Source organism: Henckelia pumila, unplaced genomic scaffold, assembly GCF_033568475.1.
Source record: "Henckelia pumila isolate YLH828 unplaced genomic scaffold, ASM3356847v2 CTG_477:::fragment_1, whole genome shotgun sequence".
Classification (NCBI taxonomy): Eukaryota; Viridiplantae; Streptophyta; class Magnoliopsida; order Lamiales; family Gesneriaceae; genus Henckelia; species Henckelia pumila.
The window spans coordinates 126,079-148,841 of NW_027331840.1; the positions used below are offsets into that span (position 1 = coordinate 126,079).

At 35.6% G+C, this 22,763-nt stretch overlaps 3 protein-coding genes across 7 annotated transcripts; 1 reads left to right on the top strand and 2 right to left on the bottom strand.

The window, feature by feature from the left end:
- Positions 1-2,052: 2,052 nt before the first annotated feature.
- LOC140872796 (uncharacterized) lies at positions 2,053-5,040 on the bottom strand. Its single transcript, XM_073275682.1, has 7 exons — positions 4,811-5,040; positions 4,050-4,080; positions 3,576-3,594; positions 3,179-3,276; positions 2,664-2,762; positions 2,292-2,464; positions 2,053-2,193 (listed from the first exon to the last, which is right to left on the bottom strand). The coding sequence occupies exons 1-7, from the start codon at positions 4,973-4,975 to the stop codon at positions 2,107-2,109; spliced, it is 672 nt and encodes a 223-aa protein (XP_073131783.1). The 5' UTR covers positions 4,976-5,040; the 3' UTR covers positions 2,053-2,106.
- A 4,764-nt stretch (positions 5,041-9,804) lies between these two features.
- Positions 9,805-12,433, top strand: LOC140872759 (protein NLP6-like). Its single transcript, XM_073275643.1, has 4 exons — positions 9,805-10,188; positions 11,022-11,273; positions 11,396-11,891; positions 11,970-12,433. Exons 1-4 carry the CDS (start codon positions 9,805-9,807, stop codon positions 12,431-12,433), a joined length of 1,596 nt encoding a protein of 531 aa, XP_073131744.1.
- On the bottom strand, positions 10,442-20,345 carry LOC140872734 (uncharacterized). Of its 5 annotated transcripts, XM_073275614.1 has the most exons (17): positions 19,736-20,345; positions 17,832-17,953; positions 17,648-17,736; positions 17,518-17,553; positions 17,272-17,365; positions 16,927-16,969; positions 16,743-16,840; positions 16,413-16,477; positions 15,802-16,298; positions 15,630-15,717; positions 15,440-15,541; positions 14,558-15,126; positions 14,148-14,286; positions 14,000-14,068; positions 13,795-13,914; positions 13,054-13,178; positions 10,442-10,542 (listed from the first exon to the last, which is right to left on the bottom strand). In XM_073275614.1, exons 1-16 carry the CDS (start codon positions 19,954-19,956, stop codon positions 13,065-13,067), a joined length of 2,466 nt encoding a protein of 821 aa, XP_073131715.1. In that variant the 5' UTR covers positions 19,957-20,345; the 3' UTR covers positions 10,442-10,542; positions 13,054-13,064. The 5 variants fall into 5 exon arrangements, with proteins under 5 accessions (XP_073131715.1, XP_073131714.1, XP_073131718.1 ...); XM_073275613.1 differs by lacking the exon at positions 10,442-10,542 and having other exon boundaries at positions 12,779-13,178; XM_073275617.1 differs by lacking the exons at positions 10,442-10,542; positions 19,736-20,345 and adding an exon at positions 18,905-19,662 and having other exon boundaries at positions 12,779-13,178.
- Between the last annotated feature and the right edge of the window lie 2,418 nt (positions 20,346-22,763).

Consider the following 22,763-nt stretch of genomic DNA (forward strand, 5'->3'; position numbering starts at 1 on the left):
TCAAATATCATGTATTTGTATCATATTTTCAACGTTTTTATACCGAATTTCATCTGAAAAAATTATATGAGCCCAAAGAGTTTAATTTTTTTTTTTTAACAAGAGACTGAACATATATTTATCTTTGGATTTAGGAACTGACAGCTAATTTACAGTGACATAAATAACAGCAAAGTTGAACATGACACGGCTTTGAAATTGGCACATAATTCTAAGAAAATCTTTTTAGCATCTAGTTGGTCCATAGTAAATTTAGAAACAAAAATTTATGCAATTCTTGCACGGACACGCGTCCCAAGGTAATTACGAAACTGTGTTATCTCATTTATTCTCATTTATCATCCACTTTCCCTTTTGGGAAATATATATATATACAGCTGCGAAATAATAAATAATTGCAATTAATAACTATAATGTATGTTTGTTTGTTTTTTTTGAAGGAGTAGAGATTTATTAACACGCGCCAGTCCTATTTTTCACGTTTTTGGATCACTAATAATAATAATATAGCAATTATTTCACATTTAAATCTAATAAAAAAATACGGGATAAAGATGTATATGTAATTTGAACCCAAAAGATAACTCAATCATTGAATGTCATGTGTCCAGGCATACCCATCACCGGCCCATGTGAAATAAATTAAATAATTGATAAAGATTAGACCATACACTACCTTCTTACAATCATATTATTATATATTATTTGTTCGTAAAAGTCATGCAGTCAAAATTGTTGTCATGCAATGAAAACGTGTCACCAAGGAGTGAAGGATCCATCCTAGAAATCGCGTTGGAAATTTTTTTAAATTTTATCCAATACGATGTGATAGTGTGACTGTGTGAGGATCAATTTTGTGAACGAATTTTTAATTCGATCAATCTATTAAAAATTATTTTTTTATACCAACTATTATAAACACAGGTCGTATTTTTCTCACGTGTATAAATCGGTAAAATCGTATTATATGAGACTTACTTCCGAAACTAATTTTTATTCCTGATTCATGCTAACCAAACTGTGTTAAAGTTGACGATAGTTTTTTAGTTATTGATAATCTGGGTAAGCGATAAAATCGAGCTTAAGATAATTTTTTATAAATATTGGTGAGGTAAATTTTTTATTTCTTTAAAAAAAATACATATAAATGTTCGCAATTGAGATGCATAAATAATATATAATAACCCTAGACCTATTTAAAGAATACTACTTAAAAAATTAATAATTGACAAAATTGTTAACAAAAATCGAGAAGTGGGCCTAGAATAATGTTTGATGGGTTGGAATGGGACAAGTAACTAAGCCCGTTTATCGGCTCAACATCGGTAATCAATTTTCTTTTTTCTTTTTTTTTTTTAACAAGTAATCAATCTTGAAATCAGTTGGTTTGTCAATTGTTTTTTCAGAAAAAATAGGTTATTTAATTTGGAAAGTGCCATCCAATAGAAATTGGGTCTATATATTTTGATATTTGATAGTTTATGTATTTTTACAGTGTTTGAAATAATTAAAAAAAAAGTACTATTCTATAATAACGTTTTAGTACTAATTCGAAACCATATGAATCAAAGGCGAAACTTTTGAAAAAAACTATTGACCACTGTGCTTTCCACAATATATAATTAATTTAAAAAATATTTAAGTTATTCTAAAGAGTTGATATATCTATACTATTAATTAAGAAAGAGAGGTGAATAATAACTAACTTTTGTGAGCCTTTTTTTAATATGCCAATAATACCCTTAATTAAATTTTTTTTTTCAAATTTTTATTTACCCTTTTTTTACAAATCTTTTTATTTTATAATTTAATTACAAATATTTATAAAACAAAAATAAATTAAAAAACAAAATTATGATTGTACGAGCACGCAACGCGTGCTCCGAAATGCTAGTAATAATAGACAAACACTCCTATAAGACGGTCTCAAGAGTCATTTCTTTGAGACGTGTTTCTTGTATGAGTTATCCATTAAAAAATATTGCATTTTATGCCAAAAGTATTACTTATTATTATAAAAATGAGTAGGGTTGACCCGTCTCACGAATGAGACTGTATCACAAGAGTGTTACTCGTAATAATAATACAAAAAATAAAGCCTTCAGGCTAGGCTCTTCCATCCCATTCTTCATAAAACTCTTGAAGAAACTCCTCCATAAACTTGTGCCTCCTCTCCGCCCGTTCCCGCCCTGCCTGAAATTTTATCACCACCACGCACACGAAGAACTCATTCTGAGTATTGCAAAGATTGAATTTAAAACAAAGTGCATATGTAAATTAGAGCTGTCGACCTTGGTTTTCATCAAGTCTTTCAACTTGAGAAGCTTCTCATGAAAATGGTTCACTGTTGTCTGATCGTCTTTGTTCATGTATTTTTCCTTGGACAAATCTGATCGAGGTTTTATCCGCGGGTCATGGAGCACCCTATTCCTATTTCCACCGAACGTGAAGCATCGAGCAATTCCTGAAGACAATGTTCAAGGAATAATAATTCACCAGCATAATTACACCTTGTTCTCAAATTAGTTGGAGACTTGGAGTCGACATTCTTTAAAATTTATAATACATCCGTCTCCAAGCTGGGAAAATGTGATATGCATAAATGAAGTAAATCTTGAGATTTATGCTCATAGAATTTACAAGAGCAAATGAGCGAAGATTACCTATAGCTCCTATTGCATCAAGACGATCAGCATCTTGTACCACCCCAAATTCTGCACAAAAATTGCCTCCTCCAAGCCCACCAATCTCCTCTTTGAAACCTGAAAACATCATGTGAGCAAGTAGGCACAAACGCGTGATCAACATAGGAGACTATGGAAGTTCAAAGCAACCACCTCGCTATAATTTCTTTTTTAAGAATATAAAAACAATGTTCTTATCTCTATCTCATTGTCACCGCATTTTATGCATAACTAGATAGCATGTTTTTATCTTGCTTTCAACTTCATTTGCTCTTATCTATTTCAGGTCTTCAGCTATGCATGATCAATGAATGAACTTAATAAAAGAAAGATCTCTTATTTTCCCTAAAAAATTCTCAACTTCTGCAAAGTAACTAGAAGAGGAAACCTCAAATTATATATAACCTTTTGTATTGTCTGCTCGGAGATCAAAACATGCCACAAAAGGGATTAGTAAGAAGAACAGGCAAATGGCGAAGAAAGGAAAGATCTACCCATTCCATTTATGATGCTCAACGTCCTTGTCTTGATATTTTCATCTACATGTTCCTTGACCAGAAAGTCCTCGACAATCTTGCCTTCAGATGGATCTCTGGATGACAAAATATTGTAGCAGAAAGAGGGGAAAAAATAAAAAGGAGCACAATGAAACAAACGTGAAAGGTGGTAAAGGTTACATTGAATAACCATTCAAAAACCTGAGTTATAAAAGCTGTCACAAGTATTGGATATTTAACCTTTATAAATTATAATGCAGTAAACAAGTTTTTGGTTTCAAAAAAAATAAAATTTCCTCCATGAAAAGCTTCCGATGGTGTCATAGAAACATGGTGCTTTAAGATGGGAACAGAACAGCAAAATGAGCTGCTAAACAAGACAGAGAACACCAACCTCATGTATTTATAATCCCCTGCATTAGATTTATCCAATGAAATGGTATCAGGACTTCAAAGATAAGAAGACACCATAGAAGTAGGGGAAATAGACATCTTAAACACTCAAAGGTGTAGTACACACTTGAATGGAATTTTAAAGTACCAAGAAAAAGGAGAATTTTCCGAAGCAACTATGCGGAAGATAAGTACAAACATGCCTAAAGTTTTCCTTAAAGAGCTATAAGTCCATACTCATTAATTAGCAACGGTCATCACTCAGAGTATTTACATGAAACAAAGCACAGGTTTCAGCAAATCACAATGAAAATATTTATCAAAAAGAAAGAAAGATGTGAAGCTAGAAGAAAGGAACATAAGGAATGCCACCTATTATCCTGTCTTTTTGTTCCAACCCAGCTAAAAACAGAAGGGGTTTATAGCTTTATTTTACTTTGCAACGTTACTCGTTAATGCTTCGAAAAGTTATTACCTATGTCATGCAGAAGTGCGGCTAACTCCACCTGAAGAGAAAGAACAACAGATTGTGCAAATGAATAAATTCATAACGAACACATAGGTTACTGACTACTGTAACACACATACACAAGCATGTGTCTGCACACACAGGATCAACGCACAAGAAAATTTCATTGATAGCTTCTCTAAGCCGTCAGATGACATAACAATCATCGCAAGAAATTCATGACAGATCATTTTAAAAATGGCTGCAAAGATGCTTGATTTATTTATGGACTCAACATCAAGCACTTTAGATGTATGCACTAAGTAAACAAATTTCCAAAGTTGAGAAAAATAGAAGTGTTTGGCTCAGCATTTTCAAGTTTCAGCAACAACTACTGTTTTGTGTAAATATATATTACCAGATTTTCAAGAAAAGGTAGATCAAATTATATCCTGATCCACATCCAAAAGACGGGAAGAAAGCAAGTCCCCTTCCCCTTAAATGAAACCATATACAAATTTCCATGCCAATTGCCTACAAATTCAAGGTTTGCCCTCCCCATAATTTCTCTCTTTACGTATATCATGCAAAATTTTTTACTCTAAAACTGTGCTGGTGGTTCCTCACAAAAAAGAAACAACTTTTAGCATCGAAGTTTTAATATCCTGCAACCAAACATAGGTCGGCCTTTTTTAAAGCAATCTCTTCAGTCCATTTCCAAGAAACTCCCAAAAGAATAATCACAACTAAGCAAATTCTAAAGAAACAAAAATAGTATGGTTACTAACAGTTAGCAAGGAATCCGGGGAAGAAGCGAGGCCCTCTTGACGGGCGAGAGAGAGAGCGAGGTCTCTGACTCTGAAAGCGTGAGCGGCGTCGTGGGAAGCATCGTTCCCTTTCATGGCGGATTTCACCAAATCCTCAGCTTTTACTATGATTTCAAGCTTCTCCATTTTCGCTATTCACTCCTCACTCCGTGCTGCTGATACCAAATGAAAGTTTGATTCTACGTCACAGATCCGACCCGGCCCGGTCCGGCCGGATTCACTTATGTTGGAAATTTAATAATTTTAAACAAAGAAATATTATTGCATGTTAATTTTTTTTAATTTATATTTAATCATAACAAATTAAAATTAAAATTATTTTGATTTCAACCATATCACTGTGAAGTATTCAATCATAAAGCTAAAATTAGATAAGTGCATATATAAGTATATTTATATATCAAATTATATATTTTTTTTGAAGATTTTTATCTAATTATATTATATATATAGTTCGGAATGGATTTTATATGAGGTTGACTTTAAATCAGATTCATTATCATTCCTAATCGACCTGCATGTTTCATTTGAAATTATAATGAAAAAAATAAATCAAATCATTTTTTTAAAAAAAAAATCAAGCCAATTATTATATGTTTCCCAATAACCATAAAAAAAAAAATTTGTTTCCCAATAGCACCACTCTCGAACGAACACAACATTTTCACTTTTCAGCTCAAGTATATAAAAAAATTGGATAGATTCAACATACCATTAATATTTTGTCTTAAGTATATATATATATATATATATATATATATATATATATATATATATAAAATTCATATTGATTCTTACAAGTAAAATCACGATTTTTTTCTTGGACATCTCTAATGTGAAAATAAATAAGAAATAGTGGATATAACTTTAATATAATGCCATTAGGCAGATGTCTCTTTGACCTCAAAGTTAACTAGTAAGATTTTGACATATATATATATATATATATATATATATATATAGAGTTTTTTTATTGTGCCCAACTCTATATGCCCAACTCCATGCCCACCATGTACAATATGTGATAAGTCAACTCATCAATTGTGTTGGTCAACTCACATATTGTACATGGTGAGCATGAAGTTGGGCATATAAGTTGGGCACCATAAAAGAACTATATATATATATATATATGGTACGGGTCACCTCATGAAACCCAGATTTATATAATGTATGAGAAGAAATGTTTTCAAATAAAAAATATATATCTTCATGTATTGGATCCATAGTTCGCAATCGCGATCGCAAAAAACATTCGTTCCAATTCCATTGACATTTTGCGAAATGAACGTGATTATCGTTGCAAGATATTTTAATAATAAAAATAAAAATAATTATATAATTTGAAATATTTTTAATTAAAAAAAATACATAAAACATTCCGCGACGACCACGAAAACCATGTTCCATTCCGCGACGTCTGCGAAATCGCCGATATTTAAAAATATAACAGCGTTATATTACACAACCGTTTTAACCTAGAATTTTGCTGCAACAGCTTTCGTTCCTGTTTCGGAACGGCCGTTTCACCTGTTTTGTTCCTGTTTTTGCACACCATGATTGGATCGAATCGGATAACCATGTTTGACAAATTGAATCGTTAGTAATAAGACAAGTCTAATAAAAGATTTGTATATAAATGTACAACTTTTGGTGAAATCTGAACACATTATCATTAAAATATGTGTTATGATAAATAAACAATTTAAGAACATATTATTTTCTCATAATTTTTGTTGTACTTCCTTTTATATTGAAATATAAAATTTGTCTTTATCCCAAATAAAAATATCAAATTTACTTACTGTAAAAATTTACCCATAAATCTCTGGGATGTGAGTGACCAAAACCATAAACTAAAATATCTCGAGATATTATTTTGATCAAAACACCACTCCGATGAATTTATTGTATATCAGGTTTGACTTGCACCTTCGAAGATTTTTTAAATTCCTGGATTTGGTTCAGCTATATCCATGTCATTTGCGTGAAGACGCAATCAAGAATCAAAACAAGCTGAAATGGGGGAAAAAGACACAAATGGGGAAAAAAAAAAAGACACAAACACTCAGAGAGGAAGGGACGAGCAGAGAAACTATAAAATGACATGCGGGGCAATTCTAACACAGTAGACTGAAAAAAAAGTGTAGAAGTTTTCATGGAACAATCTAAAGAACCAGTGAATGGATATATCCCGGTGGCATCTGGCTGCATTTTTTGTATTTGGGTTTTTAACGTAATCAAATGGCAGGCTACAGGATGGTACGAAGAATCCCGATACAATACTTGCACCTTTAAAAAGTGGAAAAGTTTCAAATTTAAACTCACGAAGAGAAAATGGACAATAGATTTCAAACTGAAATATAATGCAAAGTCAGGGAGTGAAGTTAAAACTACTGAAGTAGGTAGTGATTCAAGAAAGTATCTTGCACAACACCGCAGCCTCACCCATACCAAGGGAGTCCTTGAAGAACTCCACAATTTGATCATAAGAAGCAAGCATACCCATGTTAAGTGTCATAGCATTTACCACAGTACGTCCAGCACCTTTCTAGAAAGCTAATTAAAACTCCTTCGTTAGCACTAATACGATAAAGGGCGTAGAATGCATTAGTTTTCATGATAAGCTAAGAAATCAAGGAAACGAGAAAATAAATTGAGTGTTGGAATTCGAAATATGGCAGTGGCGCTCGCTGGCCCGGTTAGGCGGGCCTAAGCAGGGATTTTTAGAACAATGCCAATAAATGAACCTGTCACGACCGAATTGAAAAACTCAACTTTTATAATTATCGCTCTTTGCTAAAACAAAACAAGAGAACACATTTTTTAAGTAGGTAATTAGACATCCAAATAAATTTAACAGAAGAAAATACTCTCGTCCGCTGGAGAAATAAAGTAATAAGAAAAATTCTAATCATTTCATAAGTTAAAAAAGATCATAATTTTGTGCGAATTACATTACTCAAAAACTTCCAAAATGCAAAACAAAGATGCAGAATTCAAAGTTGTTAAAAAACATACACACGTGGTCAAAATTATTTTTTTTAATATATTTGAAACAACTTAGCACCATTTTTCAAACACTATCAAGAAACATGTAAAGTCAATTAGAGAGACAGCTTCTTCCACTGTGCACACCCACAACGATGACAGAGTAATCAAGATTAAATCTTCATTTCCATGCAACCTAAATGAGAAAGATCACTGTTCCACTATACACATCCAGAAAAATAAAACACAAAGAAATCAAGATCAAATCTTTACAATATGAAATTTGCTCATTTTCATTATACGTCTTAGATTGAGGTGACCCATACAAAAGTACAAAGATATAAAGATTTAAGGAGTTCAAAAGAATAATCTAATTATTTTTTTAAAAAAAATGAATTTAGTTACTTATATATTATACTGTCAAATCTTCATCATTAACTAATGATGTTTAATAATGAATATAGTTATAAATAAATGAAGCCACACTAACATAAATTCAAATACACATCAGAGTATTCTTTAATGCAACCGGAGAAAGAAAACCAACGATGGCATAAATTATCCACAATGTTTGACTAATTTCTCATTCATTGGTCTCAAATCTTTTGAAAGGAAAATAGATGTTGAACAGAAATCTGAGTAGTTAAAAAATTATTTTAAATAAATTTTGAAAATAAAGTACTACATCTTAATCGTTTACCTTAAAATATGCATAAATGAAAACAAGGGTTTCCAAAAATTTCAGAAAATAAAAGCCCCAAAATTGACCAACCTAGTGGAAGAAGGATCGAAGACGGTGTGGCAGCTTGTTGTTTCAGAAAATAGCAGCTCCAAAATTGATCAACCTAGTAGAAGAAGGATCGAAGTCGAGAACCAGTGTAGATTTTTGAAGACCAGATCTAAAGCAGACAGAGTGGAGATGAACGAGAGAAGCGGTAATCATCAATCCCCTTCCCACTCATTATGTTTCTTTTGGAGCGGTGGCAGGCTAAGGGCATGACGCGTGTTCATTTTTTTACCAGTTAAGGGCAAGAAACTGGCCTATTTTACATTATTCGCGCTTTATAGTATGTAGATATACAATAATTCATATTGATTCTTACAAGTAAAATCACGATTTTTTTCTTGGACATCTCTAATGTGAAAATAAATAAGAAATAATGGATACAACCTTAGTATAATGCCATTAGGCAGTGACTAGTAAGATTTTGACACGATTGTATTCTTTATTTATTTATTTATTTTAAGTATTTAGCCTTTCATGATTATCTAATGCGTTCGTACAAGCAAATAAAACATTATTAATGTTGTCTATACAGGTTGAAGGTTGAATATGTCGAATATCAAAGAAAATTGGAGTTGATGGGGGTTGCCTTTTTTATCTAAAAACCAGCTCCTACACCTATTGAAAAGGCACTAAACTGAATGGCAAATCAAAACAAGAAGAAGACGGGCTCTTTGTGGTCCGACCCACAAATTTTTTCTTTAATGATTTATTGAGTTTGGCTTGGGGTCATTTAGCTGTTTGGACCCCGGTTTCTAACTTCTCAGATAATCAATAGACTTGGATGTGTAATCGATGGAACATGCAAGTGAAAACTATATATATATACACACACACACACATATAAATACACTATTGAATCATGCATCCCATTTGAGATCCTTTTCCAAAATTTATTTGTGTGATGAAAATGGGAGAGGAATCGGGGAGGTTCGATGGTGAAGAGTATTCAGCTGTTGCTTTCATTGAATATTTTCAGGATCATAACCTGTGTTTGTTGCCAAAACAAAGTCAACCACTAGACGAGCCGCGCAGGTATGGTTGGATTTGCTGCGGCTCAGAAGGTGATACATCATATGTACATGGATCGCACGAACGAAGCAAAATCCAACTTTTGGTTCAAGAGATAACCAAATGGCGCTGGAAAGACATCTATTTAGTACAGTTTTGGGCACCTATAATGGTTGCAAGCAGGCCTTGTGTATCAACCTCAGACCAACCATTTGCTGTTGATTCTCTGTGGAAAGGTCTCTGCCGCCACAGAAAGCATTGCATGGAGCATGATCAGTCTCTCGTTGATGGAGGAGGAAAAGAAGAGGACATAGGTCCCCTCAGACGTGTATTCAAAAAAAGGTATCCCGAATCCACCCCCGACCTACGCCTCTACTCTTCGAAGAAGTACTCTCTGCAAGATCATGCTGCACTTTGCGGGTTGAGAAGATACATGGCTTTTCCTGTGTTTGATCCGCTTCAGGACCAATGTATCGGAGTACTTAAGGTTCTATCACCTTGTAGGGGATTCATGGCATATGCAGACTTTCGAACAATTGAACTAGCACTAGAGGTGAGCATAACGATTATTTAGTGCACCCTCCAGTCTTCATTAAAGACCAATTAAGACAACACAGTTTTTGCTATCATACGATTAATATATCTGAAATTTCAATAAATTATAGTTTTTGGTATAGGAACAGATGTTCGGCCCTAAAATTAGTCTGCGTAAAGCTAACAATCGCTAGCTCTACGTTACTTGTGTAAAATTAGTCACCAAAATTTTCCTCATTTCCCTATGTGGCATACCAATAGCTTGTGAATCTGGCATTTGAGATGATGACCTTTTTGACAAATGCACTGAAAATTGAATCCTTGACTAGCAAAGCACCTCATTTGGATTGTAGAGTTTGCAGTTGTCGACTGTCTGAAAATGAGAAATGACGAATCAAAAGCAGTAATTGTTTTCACTGTTGGATAGCTAAACCATTAAAACTTGGAGCTTTAGGTGATATATGGTTCGATATAATTTAGTTAATTGTCCTAGCTATCAACTCTAATGTTTGGTACAACTAGATATGACCCCACACCTCTCAATGATTCTTTAACTTTTACATACCCTTCTATTTTGTACCACATGTATTGTTTCCTCTTCTCAAGTTTGATTATTCATTACTCTTGTCATGAATCATATGAAATAATCATTTACATGCAGGCAGCTAATCTGAGATCAACTCACATCAACTTCTCACCATGTTTACTATCAGGAAGCCTGCTGAATTTAAATGTAACTAGTTTTGTATCTGTCAGAGACAAGAGTGAATAAAGCATAGTACAAATTACATGTGAATTTTTGCCTGATCCTGAGTTCTAAATATTTATCTTTTCAAATGAATATGTTCTCAGATTTCTGAAGCTCAGAGATTAGAACTGAGCGAAATCAAGGAAATGCTTCAACTCCTGATCCAGTTACCTCAGCTAAATCTAGCACAGATCTGGATCCCTTGCTCGCAATGTGCTAAGTCAAGTATTCACACTGGATGCATGGACCAAGCGACATTCATCACTAACGAGAAGAAAAACGACTGGGATCTTTCTCAGTTTCTTGCAGCATGTCAATTGCATCGAGTACAAGCTGGAAATGGAGTTGCTGGAAGGGTATTGTCATCGACAAGTTGTGTTTTTGCCAAAATTTATGTGATTTTAGCATAACCGAGTTCCCTCTGGCACATTATGCCCGAGAAGCTAAGTTAACAACGAGTTTTGCTATTTGTCTACAGAGTATTCACTCTGAAACTAACATCTATGTGATAGAGTTCTTTATAAATGCTAGCAATGGATCTAAAGGAGGGTATCCATGGTCATTTATTCACTTTCTACTGCCAGTACTGGAGATGAAACTCGGAAGTTTTAAGGTCGCATCTGGGCAACAACTAGGAGGGGAATTAATAGTTGAGGTTCTTGAAATTTACAAGGAGAATGACATTACTTTAGTTGAATTAGACCAGCCAAAACTATATCCATTTAAATTTGAATTCACTCAGCATGGTCATGATATGGAGCAGCAACTTTTGGAAACTCAGGTAAACTCTCTGTCTACCGGAAATGTGGGGAAATTGGAACAGAAATATAGTATTGTGGCTCAAGATTCAGAAAAAGGGGCAATGCCAAAGAAAGCAAATAGGAAACGAAATGCCATAAGTTTCAGCATTAGTTACGACGTTCTTAAACAACACTTTGGGAAGAGACTTGGAGATGTGGCGGAAGAGCTTGGAGGTGCGTATTAACTAAATTTCGGTCACATCTCTTTCTAGATAAAAATCTATATGTCGGGTTGCATTCCTATATCTGCAGTTGGCAAATCGACACTAAAGCGTGCATGTAGAGACTGTGGCATCCATAGATGGCCATCTAACGATAAAAACAAGAAGAGCCCATTCCTATTTGAAGCAACAAATACTACACACTGTGTTCCAAGCAATGGTTCATTTCCCAGTTCCCCTATACGCCCAAACGTGGAAAACAATGGAAATTTTACAAGGATCCAGCCGGAGACCAAAGCGCTGATTATGAAGGCAAAATTTGAAGATGATGTTATAAAATTTCAGTCTCATATGTCATCAAGAATGGAAGAGCTGGAGGAACAAGTTGCCCGAAAACTGAAGATTGAGATCGGAAGTTTTAAATTGAAGTACTTGGATGAAGATGGACAGTGGATTTTATTAACTTGTGACGAAGATTTGCAGCTGGGTTTGATGACTTTGGCATCAGAAGGTAAGACTCCTATTCAACTGCAGGTTCAATTGATGTGCAATTGAACTCCTTTTGCTTCTCATCACATGCAAAATAATATTTGGATATTTTAGATGTGAGACATTTAAAATTTATTCAGTAGCATATTAGGCTTATTAGCAGATAGATTCCGGAAGAAGATTGGAAATAACATATAAAGTTGATAGGGATGATGCCATAAACAGAGCAACACACAAAAGCAATTGCAGGTTGCTGCAAATACATGTTCTCCTTAGGCACTGACTTTAGTTGATGAATCCTTAGTAAGTATTTCAAATTAAGTCTTTTATTTCAACAAAATGATCACGAATAAGAAAAATTAAGAACAAAAAACCAAAAAAAGTCATATACCTAACCGGAAGAGAATTTAGCCACTAAAAAGTGTTGCATGGAAGTTGAACAGGGAAATTATAGTTTGGTACACAGTATATAGCACTCTTTACAAAACAAAATTCACAACATATTTTTGGGTTGAAGTGCAATGACGCTACTTATTTCAGAGGTAAACTACTTCTATTAGGGACTTGGATGACATGCTTTCCAGGATTTCCAATGTTGTGATACCTCCATAACCATTTGCTAAAAGACTTCCAGAGATACACAACATAATGCCCCTTATTCGTTCGTGGAAGAGAGGAAATCGTACCAGGTCATGTATTACAGGAAGTAGGATAGTTGCTCTTTCTTCCTCGAACCACCTTCACCATAGCATTCGTTCCATTGCTTTAATTCATTCATTATGGAACCCTCAGCTGCAAAGCTAGCTGCAACCTGTGGCAATATGTAGAAAGTTCATCACATGAAAAACAAATTGGAATCAAGAATTCTGGAGACTAGAATAGACGCTTCCTATCAATGGCTTAGGCCTTTTCTCACAATTGAAAGAAAAGGAAAGGAGATCTATCTTCGCAATATTCAACAACTTACGAGTACAATATCAAAATTTTCAGGAGCTTTAGACTTTCATATACCATCATCAACGATGATAAAACTATACATATAATCCAAATCGCAAATCTCGGGTGAACGGACAGGAGAACGAATGGCTGTCAATAGTAATTTTAGGACCAACATATGAAATTCAAAGAAATTAATTACAAAGAGACAATTTATGTTGCAATTTCTTTCAAACTGATAAATAAAAAACTGAATGGCCGGTTGGGTTCTGCAATGAAGCACTTTCTTAAACTCCACAACAGGGAACAACACGTATGACGTAACCAAGCTTTTCAAATTTGCTTAACTGATGGGTCTCAAATTTGGCCCATCAAATCAATTAGGTCCAATTGCAGCAATGAAAACTTTGCTTTTTTACAAAAGGTTTCCTTTTTCAAATTTTATACGATATATTAACAGTTCTTTTAATAGATAATTAGAACTACCATACCTGATTTTTGGCTTCCTTAAAATCTTCCATGTTTAGTGGCCTGATAGTGATAGTTCTTTCCTTCTTATCATCTCTAGTAGAAGCATCTTCACTTTCCCCTTCAGCTCTACTCTTCTTTTTCTGTTATAAGTGAAAAGCATATGACATGTTAGGAAAATACTGAAACAAATAGACAATGAATAGCTTGCATTAAGTAACAACTTACTCGATCTTTTAGCCTCTCTTGTTGTATTAACTCACGTACTGGTCGATACGCAGCAGTCATGCACAAGTTCTATTTAATTAACATTTTTCTTAGACATTGAAAAGATACGATTAATCCATATAGTAAAACCAAAAGCAGCTCAAGAAACCTTCAAATCACTTCCAGTGTAGCCTTCTGTCATTCTTGCAAGTTCTTTCAAGTTTAATCCTTCATCCACTCTCTCCTTTGTCAATAATGTCTTCAAGATCTTTTCTCTGTTCTCCGCAGATGGTAAACCAACCAAGATTCTGTAATAAGAGTGACAATTCTCAAATAAATGTGCCACAATATGAGAAAAACCTAGCCTGATCGGCACTCATAAAGGTTGAGTTTTTTAAATCACCGAAAAGATGTTGAAAGATTTGCCACGTCACAACAAAGCCTTAAGAGGATTTATGAAGTTTAATAAAACTGAAACCAAAAAATAAAAATACAAAAACCGGAACCTTGATCTGGCATCATTTTACTCAAACCTAGTCAATTTTTAAAAATGACAAGTATTGGCATATAGGCACACACCTTCTCTCAAAGCGTCTAATGATTGCTTCATCGAGATCAAATGGCCTGTTTGTTGCAGCAAGTACCAGTATTCTTTCACCAGGTTTTGACAATAATCCATCCCAGTGAGTCATGAACTCATTCTTTATCTTCCGCATGGCCTCATGCTCCCCTGCTCTATTCCGCTGTCCAAGCATGCTGTCAACTTCATCAATGAATATTATTGTTGGTGCGACCTTGGCTGCGAGAGTAAACAAGGCTCGAACATTCTTCTCATCTTCTCCAAACCACTTAGATGTGATAGTAGACATAGAAACGTTAATGAAACTAGCTCCTGCTTCATTAGCTATTGCCTTGGCCATCATAGTCTTCCCTGTGCCAGGTGGCCCAAAAAGCAATATCCCTCGGCATGGCTTCAGAAGGCCTCCTTCAAAAAGATCCGGTCTTCGAAGAGGTAGCATGACTAGTTCCTGGAGAGATTCTTTGATCTCATCAAGAGCACCTATGTCTGCAAATGTCACCCCAATTTCATTTGCTGGTATAACTTCTGGTCTTATGCGCTTCTCGAATTCATTGTCTGGAGGATCTTCCTGGTGGAATATAGAAAAGAAACTGCCACATGAGAGAGAGAGAGAGAGAGAGAGAGAGAGAGAGAGAGAGAGAGAGGGTGCTCAAAATTTGCACCTACATATGGTTGACATAATTCAAGCCAAATGCAATAGAGATAAAATTTGGACATGGACAGGAGAGCCATGACATCAGGCACACAAAGATACCACCAAAGGTTTTAAATGACCTTGTATTGCAGAATTAAGAAACAACATAATAAATTGAACAATATTTGTTGTTCAGAAGGGATCTCCTAAATCACATGAATACATGGAACTGACTGAAATGCCTTACTGGAGTTTTTGAAGCCGGTTGGTCTTCACTCTTGTTTTCATGTTCAGTGGTTTTGCTTCTTGTTTCCGGCCCTGATCTTACAACTTCCCCATCTGAAGCACCCTATGATTCGAGGACCTCATGATCACATAAAAACGTTCCTTCTGATACAAGCATTACTAGCACTAGCTGTGAATTAAAGGGAACCAACCTTTGATGTTTCAGCTTGGGCTTCAAGCTTTATTGCATCGTTTTCATCAGATTTACCTTCCTGAAATATACTCAATCCATGGGACAAACTAATAGAAAACCAAAAAAATAAGTCAGGGTTTTTACCACGTTATAAACCTTGGAAATACAGAATTAAGAGGAAAACAGTCCACCTCGTGGATGATATAACAAGTTTTCCATTTCTGTATTCAGGTTCCTTAGTATTCATAAGATGGTATGAAATAGCTGACACCACAATTTCTTCGATAAAGTTGCTAAGAACTATTGTGTCAGCCAAACATATAGAACCCAGATCATCGCAATCAAGGTCATTTGCAGAGAGCACCTCAATAATGTGATTCCTGTTGTCCTGATAATTAATCATCTTCATATCCTCCTCCAGCTGAGACTTCCAGCTCACAAGATGATTTTCATCTTCCGGGGGTCTAATTTCAATGTTGTACGAGAAGACGGATGATACCCTCTCATCTACTACTCTAAAATCATTTTCGGGAGCAACCATTCTTGAACCTAGGATGAGAATGGAACCAGATAATTTCTTCAACATTTTCTGGAACAAGATAAAAACTCTCTGCGATTTGCATAGGAGTTTCTCAACGTCCCTAAGATAAACGACAATCGGACTGACTTTTGATACTTTTACTAGAACCTGAAATATTAAGTATTAACACTTAATTGTAAATACAAAACCTTTGCAAGTTCAGACCAATGGCAAGGTATTAAACAGACCGTTATAACATGCGAAATTTATCTGAAACAATACCTTGTAAAGTGTCTGTATGAAAAGCTTATCATCAAAACACCAACTGCTTGTTCGCTTGAGTGGAGCTGAAAAGAAAAAAATAAATATTAAGCAAAGAGAGAGAGCTTCAAATATCAAACGTGAACTGTTCAGAGCAATCCTCAACCAAACATTTTAGGACACCCGAATACTTGTTCCTTAGAAGTTCAGATATTTATACTAGAATTTATGTCAATACCCTTGAAAACATCAGATTAAGATTTCAGTCCAAAAGTTTCATCTTAGTGAAATTTGTTTGTAAACAAAGAATTCATGATCTGTTATCGTTCTTCAAAATCATTAACTTAAGACCTGACGTCGTAGGTGCACCAGTTGAAGCAAGGTTGTTCATGTTTTCTGAGGCAGAGAAATTTCTTCGCAGCTTTGCTGCAGTCGAGCCTTCATGTCCACTGCATATACAGATGCATGTGATAACTATTGTAAGTTACACAATGAGCAGGACATAACAATTAGTACTGAAGCATATATCACGCACTTTGATCCGAGATCAACTCCACTGCTTTGCCTTCGTAACTTGCCTGAAAGGGAGTAGAATTATTGATTGAAAATGGAAAAAAAATATTTGAAACAAAGTATCGGCAGTCCCTTAAAAAAATAGTGTTTTAGCAGTTGATAAGGAGCTGGGAAGCCATCTAGATTCAGAATGTGTTTTTTATAACGCACTTGAAATGCCGGGGGAAATAGGTTTTCCTTGATGTGGGGAATAGTGCCTCTATTTAATGTTTGCATGCATCATCAGCAAAACGTGCATCATACTTGAATTATGCTGCACGCATCTGGGATATTTCACATAAATACACTTGGCGAAATGATGACATACCCGTGTCTTCCTCCTTCTGTTGAAGAATTGAAAACGATCCAAATAATTCAGATATTCTTCCCAAAGTCGTTTCAGATATAGACCTTTTAAAAGACTACAGCAGAGGTGTTAGCAGAAGGGGAAAAAAATTATGCTCGATTTGCAACTAACAAGCCATTTTTATCTCCATCCTGGAAGTGGAAAAAAAGCTGGTGTACAAATAATTTGACCAGGGGTGGGTGGATGAGATATTTTCAGCCAACTTACATCTTTGGCATTAGGATTCCCGTACTTGCCCTGAATCTGTAAAACCAACCAATAATTGATCAGCAAACAAAATCTAAAGATGATGCCTACACGACATCAGAAGGGAAACTCCAATTATTCCTTAACTCACCTTTAAAGAAAAATCAGTTACATCTAGCAACAGCAACTTGGCTTCAAAATACTGAGCTAAAGCTTTAGCAAGCATTTGCTGATACAATTCTTAACAACGGAAGAGGCAGTCACATAAGACCAACATGTACCAGGAAAGGGGTGGGGTACTTGATGACAATCATAAGAAAATTTTAAGAGCTTACCAGCAGGTCCAGAGAGTAGTATTGTTTGACTTGCAGGAGAGAGATTCCGTGTGTGCTTGGCGAAGTCACCTTTCTTCAAATGAACAAAAGCTGCACTAGTCAATAAGGCCCTTGTTTGCTCACTACGATCATGAAGAGGCAGAATTATATCAGTACATTCAGATTTCAAGATTCGAATGCAATAACATGGTTAAATCATCAAAAAATTTCCAATATCAAATTGTGAGTAAAAAGAGGAGTTAATTTTAATGGATACTGAAAATTTCAGATCCATGAAATATAAGACTTTTTTTTCTAACCATAAAAATACAAGACTTGGGACACTATCTGTCATATAATAGCATATCATGTTCCCTTCAGAAAGTCTCATTAAATTAAAACAAAAGGAAGCTTTCAATAAAGAACAACTACAGATACAGACGGTGACCAAGTTTCAAATCGCAATGTGGCTACGTACGAGCAGCAGAGAGTCTCAATGAACGCTAAGTTGCTTCAGCACAACAAAACAGACTTTGGTCTCTCTCACTAAAATTAATAACAATCATGACTTGGTATTGGTTGAAAAGAAAAAATTTCGTCACTTGGTTTTGTCACAAATTACTTGCTTCTTATCACTGTCGCATTGGCACAAAGAAACAAAGGCAGAGAGTTCAAGCGAAATGAACCAAGATAACCCAGATACTGTGAAAATAAGAAACCATTTCTTTGATGCTGGTCATCCGGATAACAAACGTTGAGGCTTTAACAACTAGCTCAGTCTAATAAATGGAAAAACGGATTGGATTTAAAAAATACATCATCTTCGTTTTAGTCAGAACCAATCTGGATTCAAAGATGTTCTAGCTTTTTAAACAGAAGATAGAGTTTTGCTACGTAGTGGAAATGCAGCCATTGGTTGACGAACAGGAGTATCCCCCAAAGAAGCAAGGCAGTATAATATGAATCATGACTTATGACCATGCAGACCATGTCCTTGCATTCATACTTTATGTCGATCTTTATCACAAACCAACAGTATATAATTCGGCACATCATAAATGAGAGCAGGCACTGAAGATCAGGAATTCAATTACCTACTTTTATCCTCAATATATCAGAAATATACTGCAAAAGTTCTCACATCGTTCCAACTCGTCACATGAACAGTGCCTACACTGTTACTCATGAAAGTAGGTTAATCAGTGGGTCACTACCAACTTGGGCAGAAAACAGGGCAATTACAATTTACAATGTCATAAACAATATTCCCACATACTATATCAACGTAAAACGAAAACAGAGTTATATAATTATTTCGACAAATAAAGAAGATTTAACAAATAAATTTAAGAAGAAAGGACTTTATCCACACAATACAACAGCGGGTTGTCGGACCAAGAGGGACCATAATTATAATTGGATTCAGCAAATATTTTGTTATGACCGAATGCTACATTTGCCCCCGATGATCATAATAAACATGGCTCCAGCGCAAGTGAAACGCAAGTATAAAAGGTGGATTTAATCAGCCTACCAAAGCCACACAAGTGGTAACAAAATTAAACTAAAATAAATGGCACATAATTTCACAAGAGCTGATCTGTTTGGAGAATACAAGCAACCCGACTTGATCCATTTAAAAATATTATTATTATTATTTTTAATTAAAAACTATTACTTTCAAATGATCCGTCACTTCAGAATATTACAGACCATGTCTTCCACTTAGTGTCAATTGAAATATATGGCATAAAAAGTAGTCCACATGTTTGTATGCAAGCGACAATAACCCAAAAAAAAAAAAAAGAGCAAATCAAATTTAGTGGCTTAATCAGACTGCTGGGAAAGCTAATGCTTTCTGCTCTTTCCGCCAGAAATATGATTGGGAAATGGAAACATAAGGAAAAGCGATGTACTGAATCAACCTTAGGTAGTACGGAAACTGATCGAAGGAGACGTTGCTATCTCTTCCGTCGATGATGAGACTTAACATCTCCTGCTCCATTAGATGCGGCGTAACACCGGCAGAAGTCGAAACCCCACCGGCCCATCTGCTGACGGCTTCAGATCCCGAAGCCAAACCAATCCCCACACCTACTCCAATCCCCACTCCCAAAGCCGACATGAACATTTGTTTCGATTCCATTTCTCACAAACTCTCACGCTCCACAAAATTTCCAACAAGACCGCGCCAGGGGAAAAAAAAAGTTACTCTTTTCACGGCTTTGGATAAATACACTATGACAGGATTACATAAATGAGAGCGTATAATTTCCTCGTATGAATAAACTGGACGGGAACTAGAACCAGCGAAGTAGGCGAGCGACAGCGTTTTACAAGTCTTTCATATGACGGTGTAGGTGTGATGGAACAGCGGAGGCACAGCTGAATCAGAGTACCGATGGTGGCGGCTGGAGGTGGTTACTGGTTATGCATTCACTTTCAATAAATGGCGGTTCCTTTCCTCGGCTTTCTGGTTCTGCAACTGAGAGAGGGGAGACGTGGGACCCATCACAGAGTGTGACGTGTTACCTTCGACGGCTACGATTTGCGCTGAGAAACTATTGTTTTGATATGATGACACGTTATTTATTCTCTGCAGCAGTCGGCTCACAATTTTGATAGGTGTGACTATTTACTTTATATATTTATATATTATAATATAATATAATATAAAATATAATATTGCTTGATTTTAAATATTTTTTTATTTAAATATATTTCAAAAGGCCCGTACTAAAAAATTAAGAATATTAAACAAGATTTTCAAATTTTAATGAAGGTAACAAGACTATTTTTTAAATGTTTTTCGTAGGATAACTGTCATCCAACCTAAGGACAATACTTCGGGTGAGATTATGCTGCATCTGGAGTAAAACTCCAGGTGCAGTATAACCCTTAGATCAATAGGACCCACATATTTAGCACACCTGGTGGAGCTTAAGCCCTTGGATCAAGAGAAGTCCCACATGATAACATGTGGGTCGGCTTAAGCTCCACCAGATGTAGCACACCTGGTGGAGCATAGTCTCACCCTCAATACTTCACTTGTGGAGTACTATTTTAAGATTATTAATATTAAAATTTTCCAATCGGTATATTTATCAGAGCCTTCCTGATGGGTTTTTATCCAATTTAACTTTCTCCCGGGCCCAAGCCCAATGACTCAATCCATATGGGTCACATTTTACTCCGATATTTATTTAGACACTTTATCAAGGCCCATAAATACCTAAAAGCCCATAAGAGTCTCAAACCCATGAAACTCTCTGACTATCTATAAATAGTTTCAAGTTATCTTATTATTAAGGTGCGCACTCTATAATCACATGCTCTGGTTCTCTAGAACTTTTATTGGGCAAATACTGACTTGAGCGTCGGAATGTCTTCGCCGGAAAACCCCCGCGCCACTCACTTTGCTTTGTGATGCAGGTAACAACTCACGAAGTTCGGTCTTTGGAATAGTTCAAGTATTAATCCAATCATCCGGATCTCTACAAATCACCCTGATTCTCTCTAATCGGGTGATATCAATTTTTGGCTACATCAGCTTGGCGCCGTCTGTGGGAGATTGTTCACTGCATCATTGAGAATGCATACTCACCACAAACATCTCAAGGAAATAATCGCAATGGAGACTCACCTACAATCTCCAAACCACCGCCTGGATTTAGTTTTACAAAGGAAAAGTTGACAACCTTAATGGAAGGAACATCCGCACGCGCAGCGACTAAAGCGATCGCTCAGTTCGTGGAAAGCCGTCAACACCGAAGCACCAACAAGAGAGCTCATAGAAAAGGGCTCTCATCTCATGACCCAGATAACAAAGACCCAAAAAAAACCAAGTCTAAAGTGAATGACAAAGATCCTGAGGGGATCGAGAAAAATACTACTCCTAAAGAGGGAGAAGCAAGTGGTCACACAGTTCACGACGTCTCTGACGAAAACAAAACCACTAATCCAACCCGTGGAGATGGATCTCACACATATGTAACTGGAGAGAATTCGTCAGCAATCTTGCATGCACGTCGGAGCCCGTTCACTAACGTCATTCTATCTGAAACATTGCCTAAGGGTGTCAAAATCTCCAGCCTACCTGAATTCGATGGAACTAGTGATCCTCAAGATCATATTAACAAATTCTACGCAAAAACAGATTTGTATGACATCACAGATGCTGCTTACTGCAAGATATTCTGAACAACGTTATCAGGGCGAGCTCTCACATGGTTCAATAAGCTGTTGTCCGAATCCATCGCCAACTTGGAGCAACTCATCCAGCGCTTCATCCAACAATTCTCAATTAACAAACAATACCCGAAAACAGCAGCGTACTTATTCACAATTCTTCAAAAAGAAGGGGAAAGTTTGAGAGACTATATTAAGAGATTTACTTACGCGGTTCATGAAGTCCCACTTGTGAACCACGATATATTATCTGGAATAATGCAGCATAACTTGCGTCCTGGAAGGTTCAAGGAATCTATAGCAGGAAAATCCCCGAACACCTTGGAGGAGCTGTTGTCTAGAGCCGAAAAATACATCCGCATCGAGAAAACTGATAAGTTGCACTCCTCGAAAAAAAGAAAACAAGGAAAAAAATACGATGAAATATAACACAGGACAGAGAGTCATGCCAATTTAAAGAAACTCTATATTCATAGAGCAAACACCTGCAAGCTAAAATAAATTGCTTGTCGCTACTTTATTTGCTCCACAGATCAAAACTTTTACTTGATTCTCTTATTGGCTACATCACTTCCCTATAATATATTTCCTATAATATATACTAGCAAATAAACACACACATTATGTGTGCGATAAAAGATATCAACAAAAACAATGAAAAAAAAAGAAGATAGTATTCGCTAAAAATTAAAAAAAATTGAGTATAATTTTTATGTTGGATTGAAAAATATATTTCACTTAGATCTGAAAAATAAGAAATATTAT

Coding starts and splice junctions, on each gene's coding strand:
- LOC140872796 (XM_073275682.1), bottom strand. CDS start 4,975: ATGGAGAAGCTTGAAATCATAGTAAAAGCTGAGGATTTGGTGAAATCC. Junction 2,763..3,178: donor GAGCATCATAAATGGAATGG/GTAGATCTTTCC, acceptor TGATGTTTTCAG/GTTTCAAAGAGGAGATTGGT. Junction 2,465..2,663: donor TGATGCAATAGGAGCTATAG/GTAATCTTCGCT, acceptor CATTGTCTTCAG/GAATTGCTCGATGCTTCACG.
- LOC140872759 (XM_073275643.1), top strand. CDS start 9,805: ATGGTTGCAAGCAGGCCTTGTGTATCAACCTCAGACCAACCATTTGCT. Junction 10,189..11,021: donor CAATTGAACTAGCACTAGAG/GTGAGCATAACG, acceptor ATATGTTCTCAG/ATTTCTGAAGCTCAGAGATT. Junction 11,274..11,395: donor GAAATGGAGTTGCTGGAAGG/GTATTGTCATCG, acceptor ATTTGTCTACAG/AGTATTCACTCTGAAACTAA.
- LOC140872734 (XM_073275614.1), bottom strand. CDS start 19,956: ATGGAATCGAAACAAATGTTCATGTCGGCTTTGGGAGTGGGGATTGGA. Junction 16,970..17,271: donor ACAGAAGGAGGAAGACACGG/GTATGTCATCAT, acceptor ACTCCCTTTCAG/GCAAGTTACGAAGGCAAAGC. Junction 15,127..15,439: donor AACCGGCTTCAAAAACTCCA/GTAAGGCATTTC, acceptor ATATTCCACCAG/GAAGATCCTCCAGACAATGA.